This window comes from Narcine bancroftii, chromosome 11 (genome assembly GCF_036971445.1).
Source record: "Narcine bancroftii isolate sNarBan1 chromosome 11, sNarBan1.hap1, whole genome shotgun sequence".
NCBI classification, from domain to species: Eukaryota; Metazoa; Chordata; class Chondrichthyes; order Torpediniformes; family Narcinidae; genus Narcine; species Narcine bancroftii.
The window spans coordinates 18,063,338-18,086,820 of record NC_091479.1 but is presented as its reverse complement, the minus strand read 5'-3'; the positions used below and the strand labels follow the sequence as shown (position 1 = coordinate 18,086,820).

General features: G+C 46.1%; 2 protein-coding genes across 10 annotated transcripts in view; both read left to right on the top strand.

Annotated features, from left to right (window-relative positions):
• LOC138745577 (casein kinase I-like) overlaps positions 1 to 23,483 on the top strand; it is a 168,879-nt gene that overhangs the window by 124,343 nt on the left and 21,053 nt on the right. For 8 of the 9 annotated variants that reach the window (XM_069902761.1, XM_069902757.1, XM_069902760.1 and 5 more), the window contains 4 exons: positions 3,686 to 3,770; positions 6,472 to 6,620; positions 15,529 to 15,627; positions 17,960 to 18,070. In XM_069902761.1, the coding sequence (XP_069758862.1) occupies positions 3,686 to 3,770; positions 6,472 to 6,620; positions 15,529 to 15,627; positions 17,960 to 18,070 (444 nt within the window). The remainder of the gene's footprint in view (positions 1 to 3,685; positions 3,771 to 6,471; positions 6,621 to 15,528; positions 15,628 to 17,959; positions 18,071 to 23,483) is intronic. The other variant, XM_069902762.1, reaches the window with a different exon arrangement.
• Positions 11,723 to 12,198, top strand: LOC138745578 (small ribosomal subunit protein eS17). The gene has a single exon (XM_069902767.1). It carries the CDS (start codon positions 11,756 to 11,758, stop codon positions 12,155 to 12,157), a length of 402 nt encoding a protein of 133 aa, XP_069758868.1. The 5' UTR covers positions 11,723 to 11,755; the 3' UTR covers positions 12,158 to 12,198.

Genomic DNA, 23,483 nt, shown 5'->3' with positions numbered 1-23,483 from the left:
TAACGACCATCTACATATACGTCCAAAAAAAATTGAATATATTAAAAATTTTTTAAAAACCATATAAATATGAAAATTACGCTTGGTCATACATCCACCAGTGCTACAGGCTGTGTTTGTACAACAGTGACTGTCAGACGATATCCCGATATTGTGTACGTTACAGCATCCCTCTGTGTTCTCAGGATAAAAGAATGTTGCACAGGAACAGCGGGCTGTCGGGAGAGCGTGGGGAAGTGGGATCAACGTGGGGACTGATAGTGGGCTGTTGAGAGAGCATGGGCCAGTGGGATCAGTGTGGGGACTGATAGCATGGGGACTGCATGCCATGCTCCATCTGTCTGACTTGCATCCATTTCGAGATCTGACCGGTCAGACAGAACAGAACTTGGACACATGACAGGGAATCGCTGTACTTCACTGGCGGAGGGGAAGAAGCTTGTTCTTCTAACGTTAGGTGTTCGTCTTTGGGCTCCTGTACCTTTCCCCCCCCACCTGATGGTAGCAGTGAGGAGAGGGCACAACCTGGCTGGTGAGGGTCCTTGATGATAGAGTCTACTTTCTTGAGACACCGCCTCTTGTAGATGCCCTCAATGGAGTGGACACTGCTCCCATGATGGCGCTAGCTGAATTTACAATCGTCTAGCCTTTTCCTGGCCTCTGCACTAGAACCTCTGCACCAGACAGTGATGCAACCAATCAGAAATTTTAAATGTTGACTGATCTGAGTGTGGGAATATTTTGAAGGTGAGTGTTGGAAGGTTTTGGCATATTTGAGGCATAATTTTGCACTATGATTTTGTCCGATTTCAGCTTTGATCTCCTGATGTGAGCCATTTTTTCAGCATTTCTGTCGTAACATTAACTTGCGCTCCTTGAATAATTAGATGAGGCAGTTTAAGAATGGTAGTCTTGCCCTACCGTTGTGTTCCTGAAGTACCTTAGTGACAAATGAGATTACCCTGTGAATCGGATTGAAAGAATAATCCAGTGGTTGTGTGTGGTTTGCACCGATCACCCCACATTGCTCTCCCTGCCTTCACATCGAAGTCCTCCAGATTAGACCACTCACCCCAATAGGACGAGGACAGGAGAGATGAACGTAGCCCAGACCCTCCAGAGGCTGATGGATACAGTGGGCCGGGGTCTCCCATTCACGATTATCTATTTGGATGATATTCTCATCGCCAGCCTCAACAACATGGAGCACGCGGCCCACCTAAGGCAACTGTGCGCCCAGCTGCAGGATTTTGGACTAACTACAAAACCTGCTAAATGCAAGTTCGGGTTGGAAACGATCGAGTTCCTGGGGCATCAGATCAACAGGCACAGAACGAAACCCCTGTACGAGAAGGTAGAGGCCTTTCAACGTTTCACCAAGCCCCCCACATTGAAGGGGTTGCAAGAATTCGCTGGTATGATTAACTTTTATCACCGATTCATATTGCTCCCCCCCCCCCCCCATTTTCACACTCACGGCGTGGAAGGGTAAAGACATTACCTGGGACAATGAGGCGTTCCAGAAGGCCAAGGACGCACTGGCCATCACCACCCTTCTGGTACACCTCAGAGGTGCCAACTGTTCTCACAGTAGACGCCTCCAGCAGAGAAGTACATGGCGCACTGGAGCAATTCATCGAAGGGCAATGGCAGCTCCTGGCCTTCTTTAGCAAGACCTCCGGCCACCCGAACTCAAATACAGCACCTTTGACCATGAACTATTGGTGCTGTACTTGGCAGTCAGGCACTTCAGGTATTGTTTTGGAAGGCAGGCAATTCAGGGTCTTCACAGACCATAAACCATTATCCTTTGCCTTGCCAGGCAGCAGTGACATCTCTCGTATATGTCTGAGTTCACCACGGCCATTCAATACAGTGCGGGTAAGACAAATGTGGTGACTGACGCACTGTCCTGCCCCACGATCAAGTCCACTGTCCCAGGGAATAGACTATTCCGCCCAAGGCAGGGTACAGCAGGAGGACCCTGAGATCCCTGCCTACAGAACAGCAGTTTCCCCCCTCAGATCCTGGCATCCAGATGCTCCTCTGCGACGTCTCCACCAGCAAACCCCTCACCATCGTGTCGGCTGCATGGAGGTGGCGTGTCTTCGACCTGACTCACCCAGCCATCAGAACTTCCGTTAAAATGGTAGCCAGTATGTTCGTCTGGCACGGACTCTGGAAACCAGTCAGTCAGTGCGCTCTGCCAGATGTCCAAAGTGCAGACTCACATCAAGGCAACCCCCCCCCCCCCCCACCCCGACTTTCAAGCCAGAATGACGTAGGTTCAGCCATGTCTATATTGACATTGTAGGCGAGATATCTTCTCACCGTGATTGACCACTGCATGAGGTGGCCGGAAGTGATCCTACTGGTTGATACAACCATCGAGGCCTGTGCCAAGTTCAGAGACCTGGAGCATATGACCACCGATAAAGGCACACTGCAGGGCTCTGGACAGTTCTGTCACTTGAAACCCAGCTCCACCAAACCACCCTCAGGTCAACGGGTTGGTGGAGTGTTTCCACAAGGCACCTAAAGGCGTCATTGATGGCTTGACTCAAAGGGCTGAACTGGGTGGACAAGTTACCCTGGGTCCTCCTGGGCATCCACACTGTGCCGAAAGAAGACTTAAAAGCCTCTGCAGTTGAGATGGTATATGGCTCAGTTGGTAATACCAGGGGAGTTCTTGGCCACCACCGAGGACCCTGAGGACCCCTGGCCTCATTGACTAAGCTAAGGGAAAAGCCTCCGCTGCACAGCCAGGCCTGAGAGATGCTTTCGTTTGGTGGGGGGGCACACCTCTGCAACAGCCATATGAGGGGCCATATTAGGGAAATGAGTCACTGTGTGCTGGATATCGGCAGTAAGGAAGAGACTTTCACTATCGACTGCCTCAAGCCAGCGCACCTGGACATTAGCCAGCCGGTTTCCCCGCAGCCCCCACATTGCAGAGATAGGCCACCAAACAGCGCTCTGATTGCCGGTTCTGGGGGTGTCGTGTAGCGGCCTGCTGACAGAGACGTGACCCGGTACACAAAATGGTGACCTTTGTTCCAGGTGGCCACCCGCATGGCAGGAAACAGCGAGCAATGGTGGGAATGCCGCCCAGTCGGAGATCAACACTGCTGTGACGTCACTCACAGTGTCAGTAGCGGGGAGTGAATATAAGCAGAGCTGCCAGTGCAATGAATTAGTCTTCGACTTCTCGGGTGTACATGTGCATGTCTTTTTTCCGCACTTCGCGGTAGCGGGCACGCTACAACTTGCACTTTAATCAAAACATAATGGATGGCATTGTATATGTTCACATTGCAGCCTTTTTCGCTCTGCATTATATTTTCTGCTCAGTTCTTGCATGCGTCTGGCACCTATGGGGATTGGTAGATGCTAGATGTGAATTTTCCGGTTGCTTGAGACTGTATGTTGTGTGATTGGCGAACTAACCACTAGGGGGCGCTGATGTTAAACTTTCATATTTTTTACCCATTTATTTTCCACATTTTTTTGCTGGTTGCGTGAGACTGCCGGTTGCTTGGATTTTGGATAATGGGGATTTTACTGTATATGCAATTTTTAACTCATTTGGGATTCCCCAACCTAACTGGATTGATTTCTTATTTCTTAGTTGCCAGAAAATCATTTGAGCGTTACTAGTGGTTAAACTGACCCTTTTTGGTTGCAGGCAGACACGTTGAAAGAACGGTATCAGAAAATCGGGGACACAAAGCGAAACACTCCTATTGAGGTTCTCTGTGAGAACTTTCCAGGTATGTTTTACAAAGGGGCTAGTTTAGCACTTCCTCAACAGGTATTGGTTGACTTGCACCTATGTGGTTCACCACAAATGGCTGAGCTTCAAGTGAAAGAAGGTAAAAACGTTGTGTATAATTGATGCATTTCTTTATTTTAATCCCCTCTGTAAAGGTTTGCCTCCCTGTTCCACAGGTGATCAGTTTTTCAACCCGTCCCGTGTCTGTCCTCAGGCTGCATTACCTTGCTGCAGCTGTTAGATGATGTTGTTGCAGCATCGTCAGCTGTCTAAGCTCACTCGGTCATAGCTTCACAGCGTGGAAACAAGCCCTTTGGCCCAACTTGTCCATGCTGACCAAGTCACCAGTTCGAACTTGACCTGGGCTGAGCCTCTTTGCATAATTCCAACTACAGAACCATAGGAAATGGATGCAGGAGAAGGCCACTCTTCCTCCACCATGCCACACTCTCGTGAATTCAACACCCACTCCATGTCCCTTGAATTGCGAAATGTACCTTCCTCATATTGAAGGTCATTGATGACCGTCTTCACCACCTTCTGATATTTACAACAACCTCTAGGTGAAAAATGATCTGGTCTGTCAATGACCTACCCTGCACGGAGACATTGTGATCCCTGGATGTGGCCTCTCGAGCCATCAGGAACCTCCTCCCTCTATCCAGCTTGTCTGGTGCCGAGAGGCTTAGTGAAATAGTTTTTCATTTTCTAAAACTGCGGAAAATGTGGGCCTTGCTGATCTCATCATCAGTCCTGCTATTACTAGGAATTGGTCATGTGATACATTGTTCTTCCTCCGATGTTAAATTAAATTAAAAAAAAAATTTGGAGATAACTCGTTCAGCCCAAGAGCCCGATTAGCCTACTTGCCTGGCTCGTTTCTGAATGGAGGGATGAAAATGGAGCACCCGGAGGAAACCCATGCAGACACAGGGAAAACGTGCAAACCCTTCGCAGCCAGCGCGGGATTCGGAACCCAGTTCTGATCGCTGGCGCTGTAACGGCTTTGTACTAACCATGCTTCCCTCAGGGATATCAAGAACAAAACCACATGCACAACTCCAGATGGAGTTCAGCTTCAGAAAAGATCTGGACACATACTTCTCCTTTGGACTCAGTGTCCCAGGGCCACCACCTTTCTATCTAGAGACATCTCATCTCAAGGTTTTTATTATGCTCCATTTTTCTCCTCATCTCATTCTAATCAGCAAGTCCCAGGACCAGGTCATAGTTTTCCGAAAGAGGGGGTGGAGCTCACTCCCCTACCTCCACGTCAAGGTGCTGAGGTGGAGATAGTACACAGCTTTAAGTTCCTATGAGTCTGCGCTTCCAACAGCTGCATTAATGTGGCGGCTGAGAAAGTCCACCCAGCGCCTCTTCCTTTCTAGAATCCTAAGGAAGTTTGACTCATCACCCACCTTGGGCACTGTTACTGGCTCTTCCGGCCCACGAGCCTGTGTCCCCCTGGATACACCAATTAGCCTGTAACCCCCCCCCCCCAAGTTTTTGAAAGGCGGGAGGAAACCCACGCAGACGCGAGGCGAACATGCAAACTCCTGACAGACTGCGCTGAATTCAAACCCTGGTCGCTGGCACTGTAATAAATTTTAATTTTTATTAACAGCACGGTAAAAGCCAATTCCGACCATTTGAACCCGTGCCGCCCAATTACATTTTAAACGGAGGAAACCCATGCAGACACGGGGAGAACGTACAAATTCCTTACTGACAGTGCCGGAGCTGAATCTGGGTTGCCGACACTGTAATGGCTTCGCGGTAGCCGTGTCCCTCGACCACCCCTTCAGCCGCACCATTTGGATACACCACTGGCGTGATTTGGTAGCTGACACATTGGAGACGGCAAGAAACGGCAGAGAGTTGTGAATGCATTTTGGGTCATCACACAATCACGTCCTCCCCTCCAGTGCGTCCCACTGTTCTAACTCGACACTATGTTTGCTGGCCTAAGTCATGGTTGACCAGCTGGATTGTGTGCAGATCAAGTGTGCTTCACCAACCCTGACATCGGGCAGCAGTTAAAACATTGTGGTTTGGTGCACATGATATTAAACTTGTACTTCAGCACCACTTGTCTTGAGAGATACCAGACAATGAAGATTTTTCTTCCTGAACACTTTTGGGAGTATTTTATGGATTTTGGGCTCCTGATCCAGAAAACTTTCCTATTGCGTTCCGTTTTTTAAGATATAATCTGTGCTTCAAGCAAACAAGCCACGAAATGTAACATGTCATTGAAAATGCATTTTCTGCATTCTCCCTTGGACTTGCTGGTGCAGTCAGTGGCAAACGTGGTGAAAGGTCTCACCAGGACAGTGCGACCGTGGAAAAGCGGCATCAGGGCAACTGCAATCCATTCACGCTGGCCAACTATTGTTGGACACTGACACAAGAGGCATCAGATGCCGAGTAGAAATGAAAGTCAGCGGCAAAACATTTTTAGGTCAGTTGAACTCATAGTTCATTTAACGTTTCCCCAACGTAATACAGCAAATCTGAAATTATCTTTGGGCTCAGCTTGAAGTTTTCTGTCATAATCCCCCATTTTGTTTCAGGAAGCAAACCTTCTGGAAAAGAATGTGTTGTCCAGTGCAATCAACCTTTCGCCACACTCCTTAGTGTTACTGTTGCTGAACATTTTCTGACATGACTTTTGATTGCCGTATCTTTTTTCTTTATAGAGGAGATGGCAACGTACCTCCGCTACGTGAGGAGATTAGACTTCTTTGAAAAACCAGACTACCAGTATCTACGTACACTATTCACGGACCTTTTTGAAAGCAAGGGCTATGCATTTGATTATGCGTACGACTGGGTTGGCAGGCAAATAGTAAGTCAAGCAGTCTGCAACATGGTCTTGTAAATAGAGCGTTAAACTCTATTTTGGACAGGATCCCATGGATACATGGATTGATTAACCTCACAGTTGTTCAGTTGTCGTACGTTGCCTTCCTGACCCACAGATAGTTAACTGACTTGATGATCAGTTTTTCCATGATGGAAGAATAACTCTGGATAGAGCACGGAGAACTCCACTGCCCCGTCTCTGATCAGTGCAATGGGAATCAGGAGGTGACTGAGGTAAAAAGGCTGAGCTCTGAATTACTATTATGCCCTAATAGCCTGAACCCACCTGGGATTGTCCGATCTCAGAAGCTAAGCAGGCACAGGCCTGGTCAGTACTTGGAGGGGAGACTGCCTGGGAACACCAGGTGCTGTAGGTCTCTGTGTGGGCTGCTGGACAAAGTTGAGACTCACTGTCTGCCTCACGGTGGACCAAAGTTAAATAATTTCATTCTAAATGTAGTATTATGTGATAATAATGGAACCTTTACCTTTTTTTTTTAACCATTACAATTCAGAGAAAGAACTTGTAATATTGTGTTCAGTTCTGCCTGCCTCATTGCAGGAAGGATGTGGAGGGTGCAGCGATTTACCAGGATGTTGCCTAGATTGGAGAGCATGTCTTATGAGGCAAGGTTAACAAGGTTTCTCTTTGGAGTGAAGAAGGATGACCTGGTTAGTGTAGCAGTTAGCGCAATGCTGTTACGGTGCCAGCGACCAGGATTGAATCCGGTGCGGTCTGTGAAGAGTTTGCGCATTCTCCACGTGTCTGCATGGGCTTCCTCCAGGTACTCCGGTTTCCTCCCATCCTTTAAAACGTACAGCAGTGGTTCTCAACCTTCTTCTTTCCACTCACATCCCACTTTAAGTAATCCCTAGGCCATCGGTGCTCTGTGATTAGTAAGGGGTTGCTTAAGGTGGGATGTGGGCGGAAAGAAAAAGTTTGAAAACCACTGTTTTAATCGTGTCTCATTGACTCGTTATGTGCACGGTTTCAGAACTCCAAAGGAAATCGGCCAAATGACAATTTTTCTCATTTCAGTAACAATTGGGTCCGGAGCAGCGATTGTCAACCTTCCCTTCCCACTCACATCCCACCTTAAGCAATCCCTTACTAATCACAGAGCACCGATGGCATAAGCATTATTTAAAATGGTATGCGAGTGGAAAGAAAAAGGTTGAGAACCACTGACATACGGGGTTTGTAATTCAATTGGGTGGCACAGGCTTGTGGGGCCTGTTACCGTGCTAAATGTCTAAATTTAAAAAAAAGATTTAATAGAGGTCTACAAGATTATCAGAAGCAAAGATAGATGCGCAGCCGGTATCTATTTCCTGGGGTGAAAGTAGCAAACACCAGAGGACATCTGTGCAAGGTGAGTGAAGGGAAGTGTAGGGGAGATGTCAGGGGTAAGTTTTTTTTTACAGAGAGTAGTGGATGCCTGGAATGCAGGGCTGGTGGTGAAGGCTGGGACAGTAGGGGACAGTTAAAAGACTCTTAGGTGCATGGATGAAAGAAAAATAGACAGTTAAGGGCATGAAATTGGGAAGGTTTAGTTTGTTGAGCAGGTTATTACAGGTCAGCCACCTGTACAATGCTGTAATGTTCTAAGTGTATCAACAATTGGTACATTAAAACTAGACTGAATTATAACTCGGTCTTATCTGCAACCCTTTGTCAGAACTGGGAGAGAGAGGTGCAAGTTCGTTTTCAGTTGTGTCCAACTTTTCTGTTTTGCATCATCTCACTTGTCTCTTGCTCACCCATGATCTCCTGCTGAACGTGGGCTTTTTATTTTGCTGTGAACCACTCTCTCCCCCCGCCTCCCTTCACTCCATGGCCAACATGACACAAATGCTGAAAATGCATAATTATTTTTATCATTTAGACATACAACACAAGCCCATGGTGTGAGGAAGCCCACCCTGATTGTGCAAACTCTGTACAGGCGGTGTCGAGTTTGAACCCCACTTTCTAGCGCTGTAATAGCATGCACTAACTTGCTACACTAACCACGCGTGTCTTGTGCTGGTAAAATGCTGGACAAGCTAAATGGAAAGGGAAATGGTAAACATTTCACTAGAGCAGAGAGAGAAAAACAAATTAATCCAGGTGGAGGCGAAGCATGGGGTGTGGCCAAGGGGATTCCTCCATTAAAGTTATGGCCAGTGGGATCCAATAAGCTGTGTGGCTCATATGCGTAGGGGGTTATGGGTAAGGAAGGCGGCCATTTGCTCCCACATCGAGCCAGCCGCCTCCTGCTTCCCTCCCACCGGGTGCTGGGGGCAGAGAGTCACCTTTCCACCGAAAGTAAAAGAGGGTGCCCACAGGGACTGAGGGGATCTCCCTCTGAAAATGGAGAATTTATTACGGGGAGATTAACATTACATATTTGTAATGTCACCTATTAGAAAAAAGTGCCGGTTTTTGGAGGTGGCCTGCATTTGGAATCCCGGATAAAAAGTTAGGTACCTGCACCACAATTGATGTTTGTTTTGAATGAAATTGGGGTCATCTAGATTGAAATTGTTTTGGTATCCAACATGTGAAGTAATAAGAAACCAAACCAAGGTTAAAAACTTGTCAAAAATGGTCTTTTATATTGATGGAAATAAAACTTTAAGGAGGGGGTCGAAAGATATTGCAGGGCCAGTTAGGGATCGCAAAGATGAACTGTGAGGGCAGGACGTTGAGCATTAATTGGCGCGTTAGATCAGTGGCAACTTCAGAGAAATACTGCTGCACTCGTGAAAAGACGAGCGTGTCCTAAGATTAGTAATGCATTGAAGAGACGTTTGGATGAGCTCGCCTTGGAGAGTGGATGTTGGTACGCACTGGAATAGTCAGGTCCACGGTGAAGGATGGTGGTCTCACCAGCAGATGCACTTTCCCGCATGTGGAAATGGCTGAGCGGGAGGAGGGCAGTGGCCAAGGTCATATAAGGGGGATAGACGGTTGGCTCACCGAGATGGAAAAGAACACCAGTTGGCTTTCATTTGGAGTCAGAGTTATTTCACAGTAGATCTATTGTCTACCAAAGCTCTCTGATCACAGCTGCTTGTTGATCTGAGTAAATGATGAGAGGAAAGTTGCATTGATGGTTCTGGAGCTATGTCTAAGCAGATTAGCGCAGCAGAATTATCTCCCTGAGGGACGTTCTGGGGAACACCACTGCTATTGATGCCAGCTTTTTAAATCCAGTTTTATTCAAGTAATTAAATTTAAATTCCCCAGCTGCCACTTTTGTTTTAAACCAGGAATTACTAGACTGATAACAGATCTATTCTGCTGTTCAAATTCCTGTGGAATCAGGGTTTAGAACTATTTAATCATGCAAAAATTGGGAAGTATTAAAAGCACAGGGCAGGGTACAGACTTTGTTGAGCGGTTCACTCCTCTACATTTCCAATAATAAATGTGATTCTACCCATCCACGCATGTCCCACAAGCAGGCTTTGGGCGGGCTAAAAGAATGATCTATAAAGCTGCTCTATTTCGGCCCCTTCCAGAAGATGACATTTGCAATTCTGCAGCGATAATATTGGGGTCTAAAACCCTTCCAGTAAAGTCGGTGTCGATCCCAAAATCTAACAGCATAAATAACTTCCACATCATTTAATTAAATTCTGAATAGATCTAGAATTAGTAGCAGCAAACTGCAAATTAAGGTCAGGTTGAGGGCAGCACATGCTTTTTATGACTGGAACCGGATGTTTGAAATTGGCACAGTTTGATACTGTGCCTTTGATATTAATTTATCACAAATATCAAAAAGTTAATCAGAATGTTTAACCTTTTCGTTGCTTTGGAAGGAATGAAGAGGTGGTGATGTTGATGTTGGGATTTTAAAACAGGGAAGTGCCCTGTTGTTGAAGCGGCGACGCTTTGAATTGCTTTGATTAATTCCGGCCCTGCAACTTGCATTGGATTAGCTCAAGTACTTGTGTGAAATAAAGAGATGCATTCATTTGGTGCATGATGGTGGGAGATGGTGCTTGAAGCTCCGTAATTCCCAATGCAGCAAGTTCCTAAACTTTACCCTATGAACCAGGCAGCAGCATGGAGTGCAAGTCAGGACGCCTCAAAGGAAGAGTAGATGATTGGAGAATGTTATGGGTCGTTGAGCTAGAATTGTAACAATTTGTGTAGCTGCAAGGTTAATGTGGAATTATACAGGATTTAGGGAATGGACATGAGTTATTTGTTCCGCAGGGGGTGGGGGGATAGACCTGTAGGGCCAAATGATAGCAGTTGGGTTCTGTGTAAAGAAGATTTATCTTGGAAATGCAGAAAAGATTAACAAGGATGAAACAGGGAGATGCTGGATTAGCTGGGACTTTTCTCTCTCAGAGGTTGGGGTGGGGGGTGGCCACCTCGTATACATAAAATCACAAGGGCCATAGATAAAGTGGAAATCGCTGTATTTTTCCTAGAGGACATTGATACAAGGTGAGAGTTAGGGGTTTAAAAGGGACCAGCAGGGTAACGTTTTCAACATGGGGAATATTGGATACAAATTCAAAGTTCCAATTTATTGTCAGTACATCCAACCCTGAGATTATTTTTCCTGCGGGCTAGGCAGGATTTCTACTTGCCAGTAATGCAAAATCAGAGATTTTCGATCCATTGGGGGATCAGAGGTGGAGAGGGTGAGCAAATTATTGCAAATCACCATCTCGGAGGATCTTCCCTGGACCCAGTACATTAATGGCATCATGAAAAATGCATGTCAGCGCCTCTACTTTCACAGGGGTTTGGTGTGACATCAGAAACCCTGGCAGGTTTCTGCAGATGTGTGGTGGAAAGTGTGCTGACCGGCTGCATCACGGTCTGCTTTGGGGACCTCCAAGTGTACAGCCCTGCAAAATGTAATGGACACAGTCCAGGACATCACAGGTAAACCCTCCCCACCATTGAGAGCACCTATGGATAACACTGCTGTCAGAGAGAACAGCGATCATCAAGGATCCACACCACCCAGCACACGCTCTGTTCCCGCTGCTACCATCAGGAAAGAGGTGTTGGTGCCACAAGACTCGCATAAGCAGGTTCAGGAACAGCTGCTCCCCCTCCACCATCAGGCACCTCAATGAGAGCTCTCTTCAGCCGCTGGATCCAAGATGGGTCGAGTCAGGACTAAGACAGTCAAGAAAGCCGCTCGAGTGATCATTGAGAAATATTACACCCGTCTTGGCAATGACTTCCACACAAACAAAAGGGTTTGTGAGGAGATTGCTATCATCCCAAGCAAGAAACTCCGCAATAAGATTGCAGGGTACGTGACACATTTAATGAAGCGGATCCAGCGTGGACCTGTCAGAGGCATCTCCATCAAACTACAGGAAGAAGAGCGAGAGAGGAGGGATAACTATGTCCCAGAGGTCTCTGCTCTGGATCAGGAGATGATTGAGGTGGACCCAGACACCAAAGAGATGTTGAAGTTGCTGGACTTTGGCAGCTTGTCAAATCTTCAGGTCACGCAGCCTTCAGTGGGAATGGCCTTCAGGACTCCAAGAATCTAAAGTTATTTTTGCCATGCTCTTCGAATAATAAAAAGACAAAAGGGGAAAAAAAAAGACTCCTCAATAAGAAACTCAATCAGGGACTCATTTAAGGATTCTTACTTGTGCACTTTATTGTACAGTTTTTTTTTTCCACTACCAATAAGTGGTCATTCTGCCTCACCCGCAGGAAAAAGAATCTCAGTGTTGTATATGATATCATGTATGTACTCTGACCATAAATCTGAAAAAAAATCTGAAGTCAAGAAAAGATGCATATATAAAAGAGAAAAATGTAAACAAGAAGCAAATGCAATACTTAAATAAATATTCAATAATAAATGTACAAAGTAAGACCTTAAACGAGTCCCTGATTGAGTTTGTCGTTGAGGAGTCTGATGGTGGAGGGGGGACAGCTGTTCCTGAACCTGGTGGTGCGAGTCTTGTGGCACCGATACCTCTTTCCTAATGGCAGCAGCGAGAACAGAGCATGCACTGGGTGGTGTGGATCCTTGATGATCGCTGCTGGTCTCCGACGGCAGCGTTCCCTGTAGATGCTCTCGATGGTGGGGAGGGTTTTGACTGTGAAATCCTGGGCTGTGCCAACTAGCTTTTGCAGGGCTTTCTGCTCCTATGTGGAAAGAGCTGATGAGAAAGTGGTCGAATTACAACATTTAAAAGACATTTAGAGAGGTGTGTGGATATGGAAGATATTAAGGGACATGGGCTGAGTGCAGGCAGTTGAGGTAGGCTTGGACAAGATGGGCCAAAGGGCCTGTTTCTGTGCTATAAAATTCTGTCTCTAGTTAGTGCCCGTCTATTTATGCAAAATGTGTTTATAAAAACTCTTTTTCTAAAATACCACCTATTTAACCGGGGAGATCTCCTGCCCAGGCACCTATTTAACTGCGGAGCTCTGCTGCCTGGGTACCGTGGTTCTTCCAAGACTTATCCCTCAGTCTCCAAAGAGGCCCTAAAGACGAACACTGGGACAGGCCTAGGTTGGCAGAGTCATGCTCCAGTAAAAACACACAGTAAATGCTGGAGGAACTCAGCTGGTCTCACAGCAACGAAAGGCGGTAAAGATGAAATACGAAATTTCGGGCCTGAGACCTCCTTCAAGGCATAAGCAAAAAGTAGGCCAGCGTCTCAGTAAAGAGTGGGGAGAGAAAGGGAAGAATGGGAGGAGTCCAGACCAACTAACAAAAGTGTTAATTGGATGCAATGAGAGGAAAGTTGAGAACTAATTTTTCCTTTGTGAGAGTAGACACAAGGTGGCACTGATGAGCTTCCCATGGAGTGCCCCGTGCAATTGACTGGTGAATTGACTTGTTACTAAATTTAGGAGTCTCTAACATTTTCATTTTTGAAACCATTAACTATCCTCCACCCGACTGGCATTGATGAGCTTCGAATTTCATTGTAGCTTTGACAGGGGCCATGGCCTTGACGTATGTCACTGTCACTCTGAGTACCGCCAGTATCCCCGCAGCACGGTTTCCCAAGGCTGACGTACTGAGATGTCGTCAGCTGAAGATCCCTCCCATTATGCCTCAACAATTGTGCCACTTTCAGAGAGGATTCACCCTTCATTTGTGTCCTTCAAGTGCCTGGAACAGCCAGTAAAATAAAAAGCGGAGAACAGTGGAAGCTCTAAGCTGGTCACACAGCGGTTCTCAACCATTTCTTTTCCACTCACGTACCACAGAGCACCTATGGCATAGGATGTTTAGTAAGGGATTACTTAAGCTGGTATGTGAATGGATAAAAAGGTTGCGAACCACTGGTAGAGGGGAAGAAGCAGACTTCGATTCGAGTGCTTCCAGTACTTCTCAGAATTTTTGTTTTGAATTTCTAACATCTGCGGTCGTCTATGCTCCAGTTAGAAAATGGAATTGATTCTAACAAATAATGAGGATGGGAGATCTTAAAAGATGGCCTTTTATTTAAAAAAATAATTTAGGCATTTAAACAGGCCCTTTCAGCCCACGAGCCCATGCTACAACACCCGGTACGGTTTGAAGGGTGGGAAGAAACCGGAGCCCGTGCCCGTGCTACAACACCCGGTCTTCTTGGCTTGGCTTCGCGGACGAAGATTTATAGAGGGGGTAAAAGGGTGGGAAGAAACCGGAGCCCCTGGGGAAAATCCATGCCAACACAGGGAGAACGTACAAATCCCTTACAGACAGTGCGGTATTTGAACTCTGGTCCCGATCGCTGGCGCTATAACTGCGTTGTGCTAATAACCGTGCCGCTCTTTCACAGGCAACCTTCATGGAAAGGGCGTTTACATCCAAACTTCCTTCCATTTCATAAAGATGTTCAGGGTTAGGCCGCTGTAAATTGCCCCAATTTTGAGTAGTCGGAACCCATGTGAGAGGGACGAAGGGAATAGATTAGTCGGAGAGCTGGTACGGACTTGATGGGCTGAATGGCCTCCCATTTCAAAAGAAAATATGAAAAGCATCAGAATATATTGGAAAGGGAAAGGATGACACATGGTGGGTATCGAATGGAACGTCTGGAAGAGCTATTAAAATGTTGCGTTCAGAAAAAATTTGGTTCATAATCAACATCAGTTCTGGAGAACAAATCTGGAGAATGTTTGCACCTATGACGCAGCCGCAAAAACACTGAATTTCGTGACTTGTTCGTGACAATAAATTCTGACTCTGAAATCACTTGATGGAACCTCTGGAGTTTTGACCTGCTCACCTTTGACCGGATACAGTAAGGGCGAGTGGAAGGGGATTGGAAAAGTGCTGGGAAAACTTAGCAGGTCACGTAGCGTTCTTCACTCAGCAAAGATGCACAACGAACGGTTCACTAAGTGTTAACCTACAGTAAAAGTCCTAAAATCCCAATTGCTCGGGGATTGAGTCGGTCCAAATTTCGGGCAGTACTTTTAAAATTTAAGGAGGAATAAAGAAGAAATAAACAGGTAAATTTTGATAAATTATTGATTAGTAAATACAGCACACTTCATTTATCAAAACAAGTAATTTCAAAGAAAAATAAATTCTTGGACAAAAAATGTGAACATAAAATTCTTTCACTACAACAAAAGTGTAATGCTTGAAATTATGTTTAAAATGAATATTGTAAAAGAATAATACAGTATTCCAAATGAATTTCTTTGTGATAAGATGACCTGTGGTCGCTTGTTGCCACTGGGCACCTGTGACCTTTACGCACACAAGAACCTGCTAAATTTAAAAGTTTGAGATTCTCGGGTGGCCGGATTTCTGGCATCTGGATTTTTGGACTTCTTCTGCAGTAATTTTCTGCCTGTCAACTGGAGGCTCTATCTGCCCAAAGTTGACCTGTAACGTAATGGCTGAAATCAAGGCTGTGGATTATTCTCATCTGGGCTCTCCATGTTTGATCCACAGCCCACACCAGTCGGGTCCAGTCACGTGGAGCATGGAGTCAGCAGAGAAAGCCACGGACACCGAGAGAAAGCTACACTACAGCAGCCACTTCGAAACCAGGTTAGTACAAGGGTTGCGCGCGGTTTGGGCCTTTAAACGTTAGTCTTTTATCCAGAAGACCACTCTTTGTTTGGCTCTATCCAGACTGGGTGACCACTGAATAGCTGAATGAACACAACACTGATATTATGACACAACTAATTGAAGACACCATCCTTGTGTCAATGCTCCTTGAGAAAGCAAGGAGGAAGGCTTTTCAATTAAGCAGTCCCCATATGTAAATACAAAAAAAAATGAAGCATTACAAACACTTGGGGCATAGCCGTTTAATATTCCCACCAATCCATTTGAGTTTTGAGCAAGCAAAGAGTTACTGGAGGAACTCAAAGGGTCAGGCAGGTCATATTAAATTGAACAGGGAGGTGGAATAGTGGCTTACTCCATCCGGTCTTTGCATTGACCCAGTATTGCAGTGTCTTAGATGCACCAAAACTAAAAGGAAGGTCAATGTATCAGATCAGGACCCTTTCCAACCCAAATCGTCGACCGACCGTTCCCACACATGGGAGCCGCCTGCCTCGCTGAGCTCCCCCAGTGGCTCCTTGAGGTTCGGGCATCCCTTTTGCTAATTGCACCAAGTTTTGTTTGGCCAACAGCAGCACAGGGTCGGGATAATGTGAGTCAGTCCAACCTCAGGCCCCCAGCCCAGGGTGGTATTAGCAGAGAAGATTGGGGGTGGATTTGGAATACAGCGTAGATTCCGACCATGTCCTCTAATTCTCTCGTTTCCTTATTGAGCTATTTCTTGACGTCGTAGCTGGTTGTAAACGGCGCGCTTCCCTGGAGAGTTGGAATGGCTCATCTCACTATCATTAAATTATTATCAGATACTATTTATTGTCATGTAATAAAACAGAAATATAATATTACATGAAATTGTTTTTAGTCTGCCATAAAACATTAGCTTTGCCCTGGCACCCCTTACAGTCAGAGAAAGAGAAGCAAGAGAGAATCCACCCTGTGTCCGTGGTTTCGCCTCCAGCTTCTGCAGCCATGCAACACTTCACTCCAGTTCAGTTCGTCGGCCGCTCGAGCCCAGATCCAAACCACCAATGCCCTGAGGAAACCTTCAACACCAGGGCCTTTTGCGAGCCCCTCCTTGCCCTCAGCACCCTCTCGAATCCTGGTTCTGGCACCTGGTTCTCATGAGCCCGTCTCTGGCAGCCTTTGACCTCAAGCCTCCGGTACCCTGCAGCTTGTGTGGGTTCCTCGCCCGCAGGCTGCCGACGATTCGCTGCCTGTGTGTGTTCCAGAATGGGGGAAACACACAAAAGCAGTCCTCAGTTTTGTCAATAATCTTGAATGGAGCAGCAGTGCCTGTTCAACCATTGCAAAAATTTCACAGGAGTATTTACAAACAGATTAAGTTGCTATGGTATATTATTAGATATGTTGGTGATCACAGGTATCAGGAGTGCATGATAATTGGCTCAAAGGTTCAAGCCACTGACCTTTTCCAAGACCCCATTGTATGCTCCTTTTGGCTTCCTTCAGGCATTTTATTTGGGCAGTGTTTTTGTCCCCCCTCTCTGACCGGATGGGGGGGACAACAAAAGCAATGTCCACTTTGCTGGTGACAGAGCAGTGAGAACAACGCCATTGCAGACCCGGGTCCAAATCCGGCAGTGCCTGTGAGGAGTTTGCACGTTCTCCCTGTGACCTGCGTGGGCTTCTTCCGGGTGTCCTGGTTTCCTCCCTTTGGAGGTGGTGCAGAGGAGGTTCACCAGGTAGATTCCAGTGATGAAGGGGTTGGCCTATGAGGAGAGATTGGGACTGCACTTGCCAGAATTTAGAAGAATGAGAGAGGATCTTATATATTAAAAAAAATGTATAAAATTATGTAGATAAGATAGAGGTAGTTAAGTTGTTTCCCAAAAAAACGTACGGGGGCTGCATGTCAATTGGGCTATTGGTGGGAGAGGGTGGGGGCCATTGCCGTGCCGGATGTCTAAATTGGACGTGAAGCAGTGTTCTGCTGGTGATGGAAACGGCATGACACTTAGTCAGCCTTGGGTTTGACACAGAGTGAGTTCACCTGCGCCCACCACTCTGACGTTGGTATCCCCTTCTATTCTCCACAGTTCAGCAGCTCCAAAATATCAACCCCATTTTCCGCTGACTCCTTTTTGTTCACGGTATACAGTGGCAAACCTGTGTGTTATTGGCTTACCTAAAAACAACACCATTCATGCTTTGCGAAACCAGTTCTACTAATCACTACTGACTAACTCTTTGTTTCATTGCCTTGCTTGGGCCTCCCTGTGCTGCATGGACACCACCCCCCCCCCCCCCATTTGTCACCCTCCCCCTACCCGTTATAATCAATGAGTAGACAGGAGCCGCTGATCGCAGAGGAGCATGGGAAATTCAACCCAGTCGTCAGCAAAATCCTTCTTACCTGACCTCCCAACTGGCGTCTGACAGACACGGGGGCTCTGTCCAGGTATAACACATCTTCTTCTGCAATTGATTGTCAGGTGGAGACTCGCTGCTCAGCTTCAGTCTCGTGTATGGTGTTGTGTGCTCCCAGTTTCTCTGAGCAGGGTGGTCCTAAGCCTGTTGACTCGAATCTGTTCTGCATCTCCCTGCCAGGGGGCACTAAATTACTGTGGGAAGACAGCCGAGTTGATACCATCAAGTAAATGCACAAAAGTGTAGGAGAAATTCAGCAGGTCCCTCAGCGTCTATAGAAAACAAAGGCCAACATAAAAACACAAACTCAGCAGGTCAAACAGTGTCCTTTATGTAGCAAAGATTCAGTCTCGAGCCCTTCAAGGTATGAACAAAATGTAGTCAGGCATCCGGGTTCAAGGGATCAAGCCAGAAACTTTCGCCATGTTTCTTTATCTTTGGCCTATAAGTTACACTGTTGACCTGCTGAGTTTCTCCAGCGTTGTGGTTTTACTTCAACCACGGTGTCCACAGACCTTCATGTTTTATTGTACAACCAACGTTACAAGTCATCAGTGCGGGTGGTATAACTTTGCCTCCTATGGTCACTGAGAGAGGTTTAAGTGAGTGGGCAAGGGTCTGGCAGATGAAGTCCAACGTTGGCAAATGTGAGGTTATCCACTTTGGAAGGAAGAACGGAAGATCTGAATATTATTTAAATGGCAAACATTTGCAGTGCGTCACTGTGAAGAAGGACCTGGGAGGGCTTGTGCATTAATCGCAAAAAGTTGGTTTGCTGGAGCAGCAGGTGATCAAGAAGGCAAATGGCCTTCATCGCTAGAGGGGTTGAATTCAGGAGCAGGGAGGTTATGCTGCAACTGTTCAAGGTCCTGGCAAGGCTGCATCTGGAGGACTGCGTGCAGCTCCGGTCTCCTTACTTGAGGAAGGATGGACTGGCTTTGGAGGCGGTGCAGAGGAGATTCACCAGGTAGATTCCAGTGATGAAGGGGTTGGCCTATGAGGAGAGATTGGGACTGCACTTGCTGGAATTTAGAAGAATGAGAGAGGATCTTATATTAAAAAAAAGTATAAAATTATGTAGATAAGAGAGGTAGGTAAGTTGTTTCCATTGGTGGGAGAGACTAGAACTAGGGGTTATAGCCTCAAGATCCAGGGGAATAGATTTAGGACGGAGATGAGGAGGAACTGCTTTCCCCAGAGAATGGTGAATCTGTGGAATTTGCTGCCCATTGAAGCAATTAAGTTGACTCAGTAAATAGATTTCTACATAGTAGGGGAATTAAGGCAGGTGGGTGGAGGTGGGCCAATCATCAGATCACATTGAAATGAGGAGCGGGCTCGACGGGGCAGACAGCCGACTCCTGCCAACTCATGGCCTGCTGAGTTTCTCCAGCCCTTTTGTGTATTTACTGCATCAATGGCGTCTGCAGACTTTCTTGTTTTACTGATAACAAAGTGTTTCTACCTTGTGACTGTGTGAACACAGGTATATATTCACTGCCTCAGGATATTCTAGAATGCTCCACATGTGATTAAAGTCCTGCTTTTGAAGTTGAGTCGTTATTATAACGTCAGAATTACTGCGGGCCCATAATCAGCGAGGTTGGAAATGCCAAATAACCCACTTCAGTGGCGTTAACTGACTGACGAGGATTTGCCAGGATAACTTTAAAATTGTGCCAGGGCGTCTCTTGGATCAACCTGAGTGGGCAGGCGGAAGCTTCAGTTTCACGCCTCACCCAAAAGAGGCAACATCCTGCCACGTACGTGCTCTCCCAGTGCCTCGATGGAAGTGCCAGCCAAGGTCTTGTCCCTTTGAAACGGGACTTAAACCCGGGCCGATATGCAAGCAATTCAGAGGTTCCTGTTGGCGAGAGACTAGAGAAGGGGGGGGGGGGGGGGGGCGGCGGGGGGGCGCGTCCAGTAAAGAAGGGTCAGTCCTTGAGAGGAAAGGTCTACAGTGCAAGAAAGCTTTGTCTAATTGCTTGAAGGTAAGATTTCCCTTTGCAATTTTCTATCAATCTTGATGCTTAATCAGGGTAAATATTATCAGGGTAAATATTAATCATCTGCCAGTCTGTTATTTTATCATGAAGCTCCAAACCACTGCTTTTGTTTTTTTTTCAAGTAATATCTCAAAGCATGCATTCCTCATTGGAAAAGAGATTCTTCAGGCTTTGGGAGTCCACTATTTTCCCAAGAAATTCACTCCGACCATGCCTAACTAATAAGTTTCAAAGAATACAGATTTGGCAAAATGTAATTTGGAGGGGAAAAAAAAATCAGTATCATAGTCCTTAATTATGTAAAGTTTGCTTTAATCAGGTAAATCTCATAATTAACATCGTTGCAATAATTCGCTAACCGTGCCCCTGTCATAATTAACCCCCCCCCCCCCCCGCTGCCCAACTTTACAGATAAAACCTTACTAATATACTTAATGCTAATCAAGATAAAGACTCTCACCAGGCAGGAATAGGGAGAGACTTTGGGAGAGTCGCCCCAGCGGCGAAGCAGCATCGCCCAGCTCTTCGTCCAGGGCAACGCCATTTTATTCAAACACAACTTTATTCAAACAGCTGCTGCGAGCAAGGCACAGCCGGGGCACTCCGCTGGCTGAATGTTTGCCCACCTTCACCAAGGGGGTTGCTTCGGAGAACATTCACTTTTACAATTTTAAACTTTTATTTAAATGTTCATTTATTCCTATTTATCTAAAAATTTATTTATTGCTTCCTTTCGTCAATTTTCTTTTTGCTGGTTGGGTTGTCAGTTGCTTGACTTCCAGACACTGGGAATTTTGCCGTTTATGGCTCCACTGAGGATCATCGGGGAAACGTTTAGATCATTGGTCTGCTTAACTATCTGAGCGTTTAAGTTGCAGTCATGCCTGCACTTTACCGGCACCCCTATCGTTTGCTTTTCCAAGCGGTTGGATCTGTTCTTCATCTCCACACCAGTTCAGTAGGCGAACTTCCATTCCTTTGGGGAACGTTAGAGCCCAGTAAAAATTAGTGAAATTACTCCAAAAGAAACAACCTTTAAACTTTCTTAAAGATACCCCTGGATAGCTCACATTCCCTAAATGCATGTTAATGGCGACTCTCTTAAAATGGCTGTGGAGGATAATCTCAAATGAACGTGTAAAATTCTCCACAGATATTTTATTCAGACAACAGATATCCTCTTGATACCACCTTCATTTGCTTTAAGATTTTTAATCATCCTGTAAGAAGAAGCCCTAAGTGGAATTCCCTTTGGAATTTTTAAAAATTTAGAATCGGAATCAGAATTTATCGTCATGAACGTGTCACAAAATTCGATGTTTTGTGGCAGCCTCACATTTCAAACATTTATACAAATCACCTTGCAAAATAAATAAAGTGGTAGAAAAGAAGAGAAAGTGAGGCAGTGTCTTTGGTTCATTGATCATTCAGGAATCGGATGGCAGTGGGGATGAAGCTGTCCCTGTGCCACTAGGTGCTCATCTTCAGGCTCCTGTACCTCTTTCCTGATGGAAGCAGAGTGAAGAGGGCAAGGCCTGGGTGGTGGGGATCCTTGAGGCTGCTTTCTTAAGACACTGCCTCTTGATGGAGTGAAGACGGGTGCCTGTGATGTCGCAGTTAACAACCCTCTGGAGTTTTTTTTCTTGCCCGAGCGAAGACACCTCCATTTAGAGACATCCTTCTGGCCCATAAGCTCGAGTCGCCCGATTACACCCATTCTTTTGGGGAATGTTAGAGCCCAGTAAAAATTAGTGAAACAACTCCAAAAGGAACAGCCTTATAACTGTACAAGGGAGGAAACTGGAGCGCCCAAAGTAAACCCACGCAGCCACAGAGAGAACGTGCAGACACCTAACTGACTGGCAGAGTCAATCCTGAGTCACTGGCACTGTTATAGCATTGTGTTAACGGTGCTGCCGTTGAATGTTGTGCACGTAGAAGGCACAATGTATTAGTCAACGACTTGAATCACGCCAAAGGATTTCATACCCATAAAATATTTTTAAAATATAACACTGCCACAATCAGGAAAAACATCAGTAACCATTTTTAAAGTAAAGCAGGTTGCAATTTGAGGACGACATAAATTTATTTAACTGATGTTGGTTGAGAAGAATACCAGCGGGGCCAATAATAGTTTGAAAATGGGCCATGTCATCATTTTATTCCTCTGACCGAGGGGAGGTGGTCTCCAGCCAAGAGTGTATTGAATTGTTGACCCTGGAATCTGTGCTCAGTTTCCAGGCCACATCAGGTTGGTCTGTACGACACCCAGAATGAATGTAGGCCATCCCTCGGCTGCTCAATCACCACTGTGAATCCAGTGTTGACCTTGTAAAAACATGCTCTCAGCCAAAACTACTCTGCTTCATTGAGTCCATAAAGGAATGCATCAAGCCTCATGACTTTTTAAGAAAATAAAAAAAAATAGATCAACCTTTTTGCTTTTGGCTATGGCATCCTTAGGACTCCGCTCAAAGCTTATGGGCCCCCTTTCCCTGTCGGCAGATGGTTTCTTCCACACTTCTACCAACTGCAAAGAAAACATTTTATAATTTTGGTCCGTTAGTCCTCCCCCCCCCCCCCCCCGCCCCCCACGCCGAATTGTGCTGTGGCCCCCAAAGAGGATGGACAGCCGACATTGGGAATGGCTGGTGTAGAGCACATGAGTGTTCTATAAGCATTGGAATCATTTTATATTTTATTTCCCCGGATTTCTATTTCTTTGGGCGGGGGGCGGGGGTATAATAGAACTAGACGCTCAGGCTGACAGCTGATTCCAGTGGAGAAGCATCTACTGATTGAAGAGGGAGCAATGTTGCCACAATGGCAAAAGTCCAGACGTGTAATTCCATGTTACGGCTGTTCGAATACAGAGCGGCTATCAGTAGCACCTCCACGTTGCAACTACAGGCGCTCTGCTCAATCTAAAGGTAAAGGTTGCATTATTGTCACTACATTTAGAATGTAACATTCATGAAATTCTTTAACTTTTGTCAACCGTGAGGCAGTCAGAGAATTCGCCACTTTGTCCAGCGCCCCTCTCAGAAACCCACGGCATCTGGTGTTCCGAGGCGGTCTCCCCTCCCAAGTACTGACCAGGCCTGAGCCCGCTTAGCTTCCCGAGATCAGACAGTCTCAGGCTATTAGGTGCTATAGGCCAGCTGTTTTCGGGTAGATATTCATTTCCAGCTTCTTCCATGCTTCAATATAAGCAATGATCTTTTGACCGGATCGTGGCAATGATTTTTGTATTTATAAGAGATAGGAGCATTCGTCCTGTCGAGTCCACTCCGCCATTCCGTCATGAGCTGATCCATTCTCCAACTCAGCCTCACTCCCCTGCCCTCTCCCCATAACCTTTAGTACCCTGACTAGTCAAGTCAAGTTTACTGTCATCTGATTGCACAAATACAACCCAACGAAACAGCGTTCTCC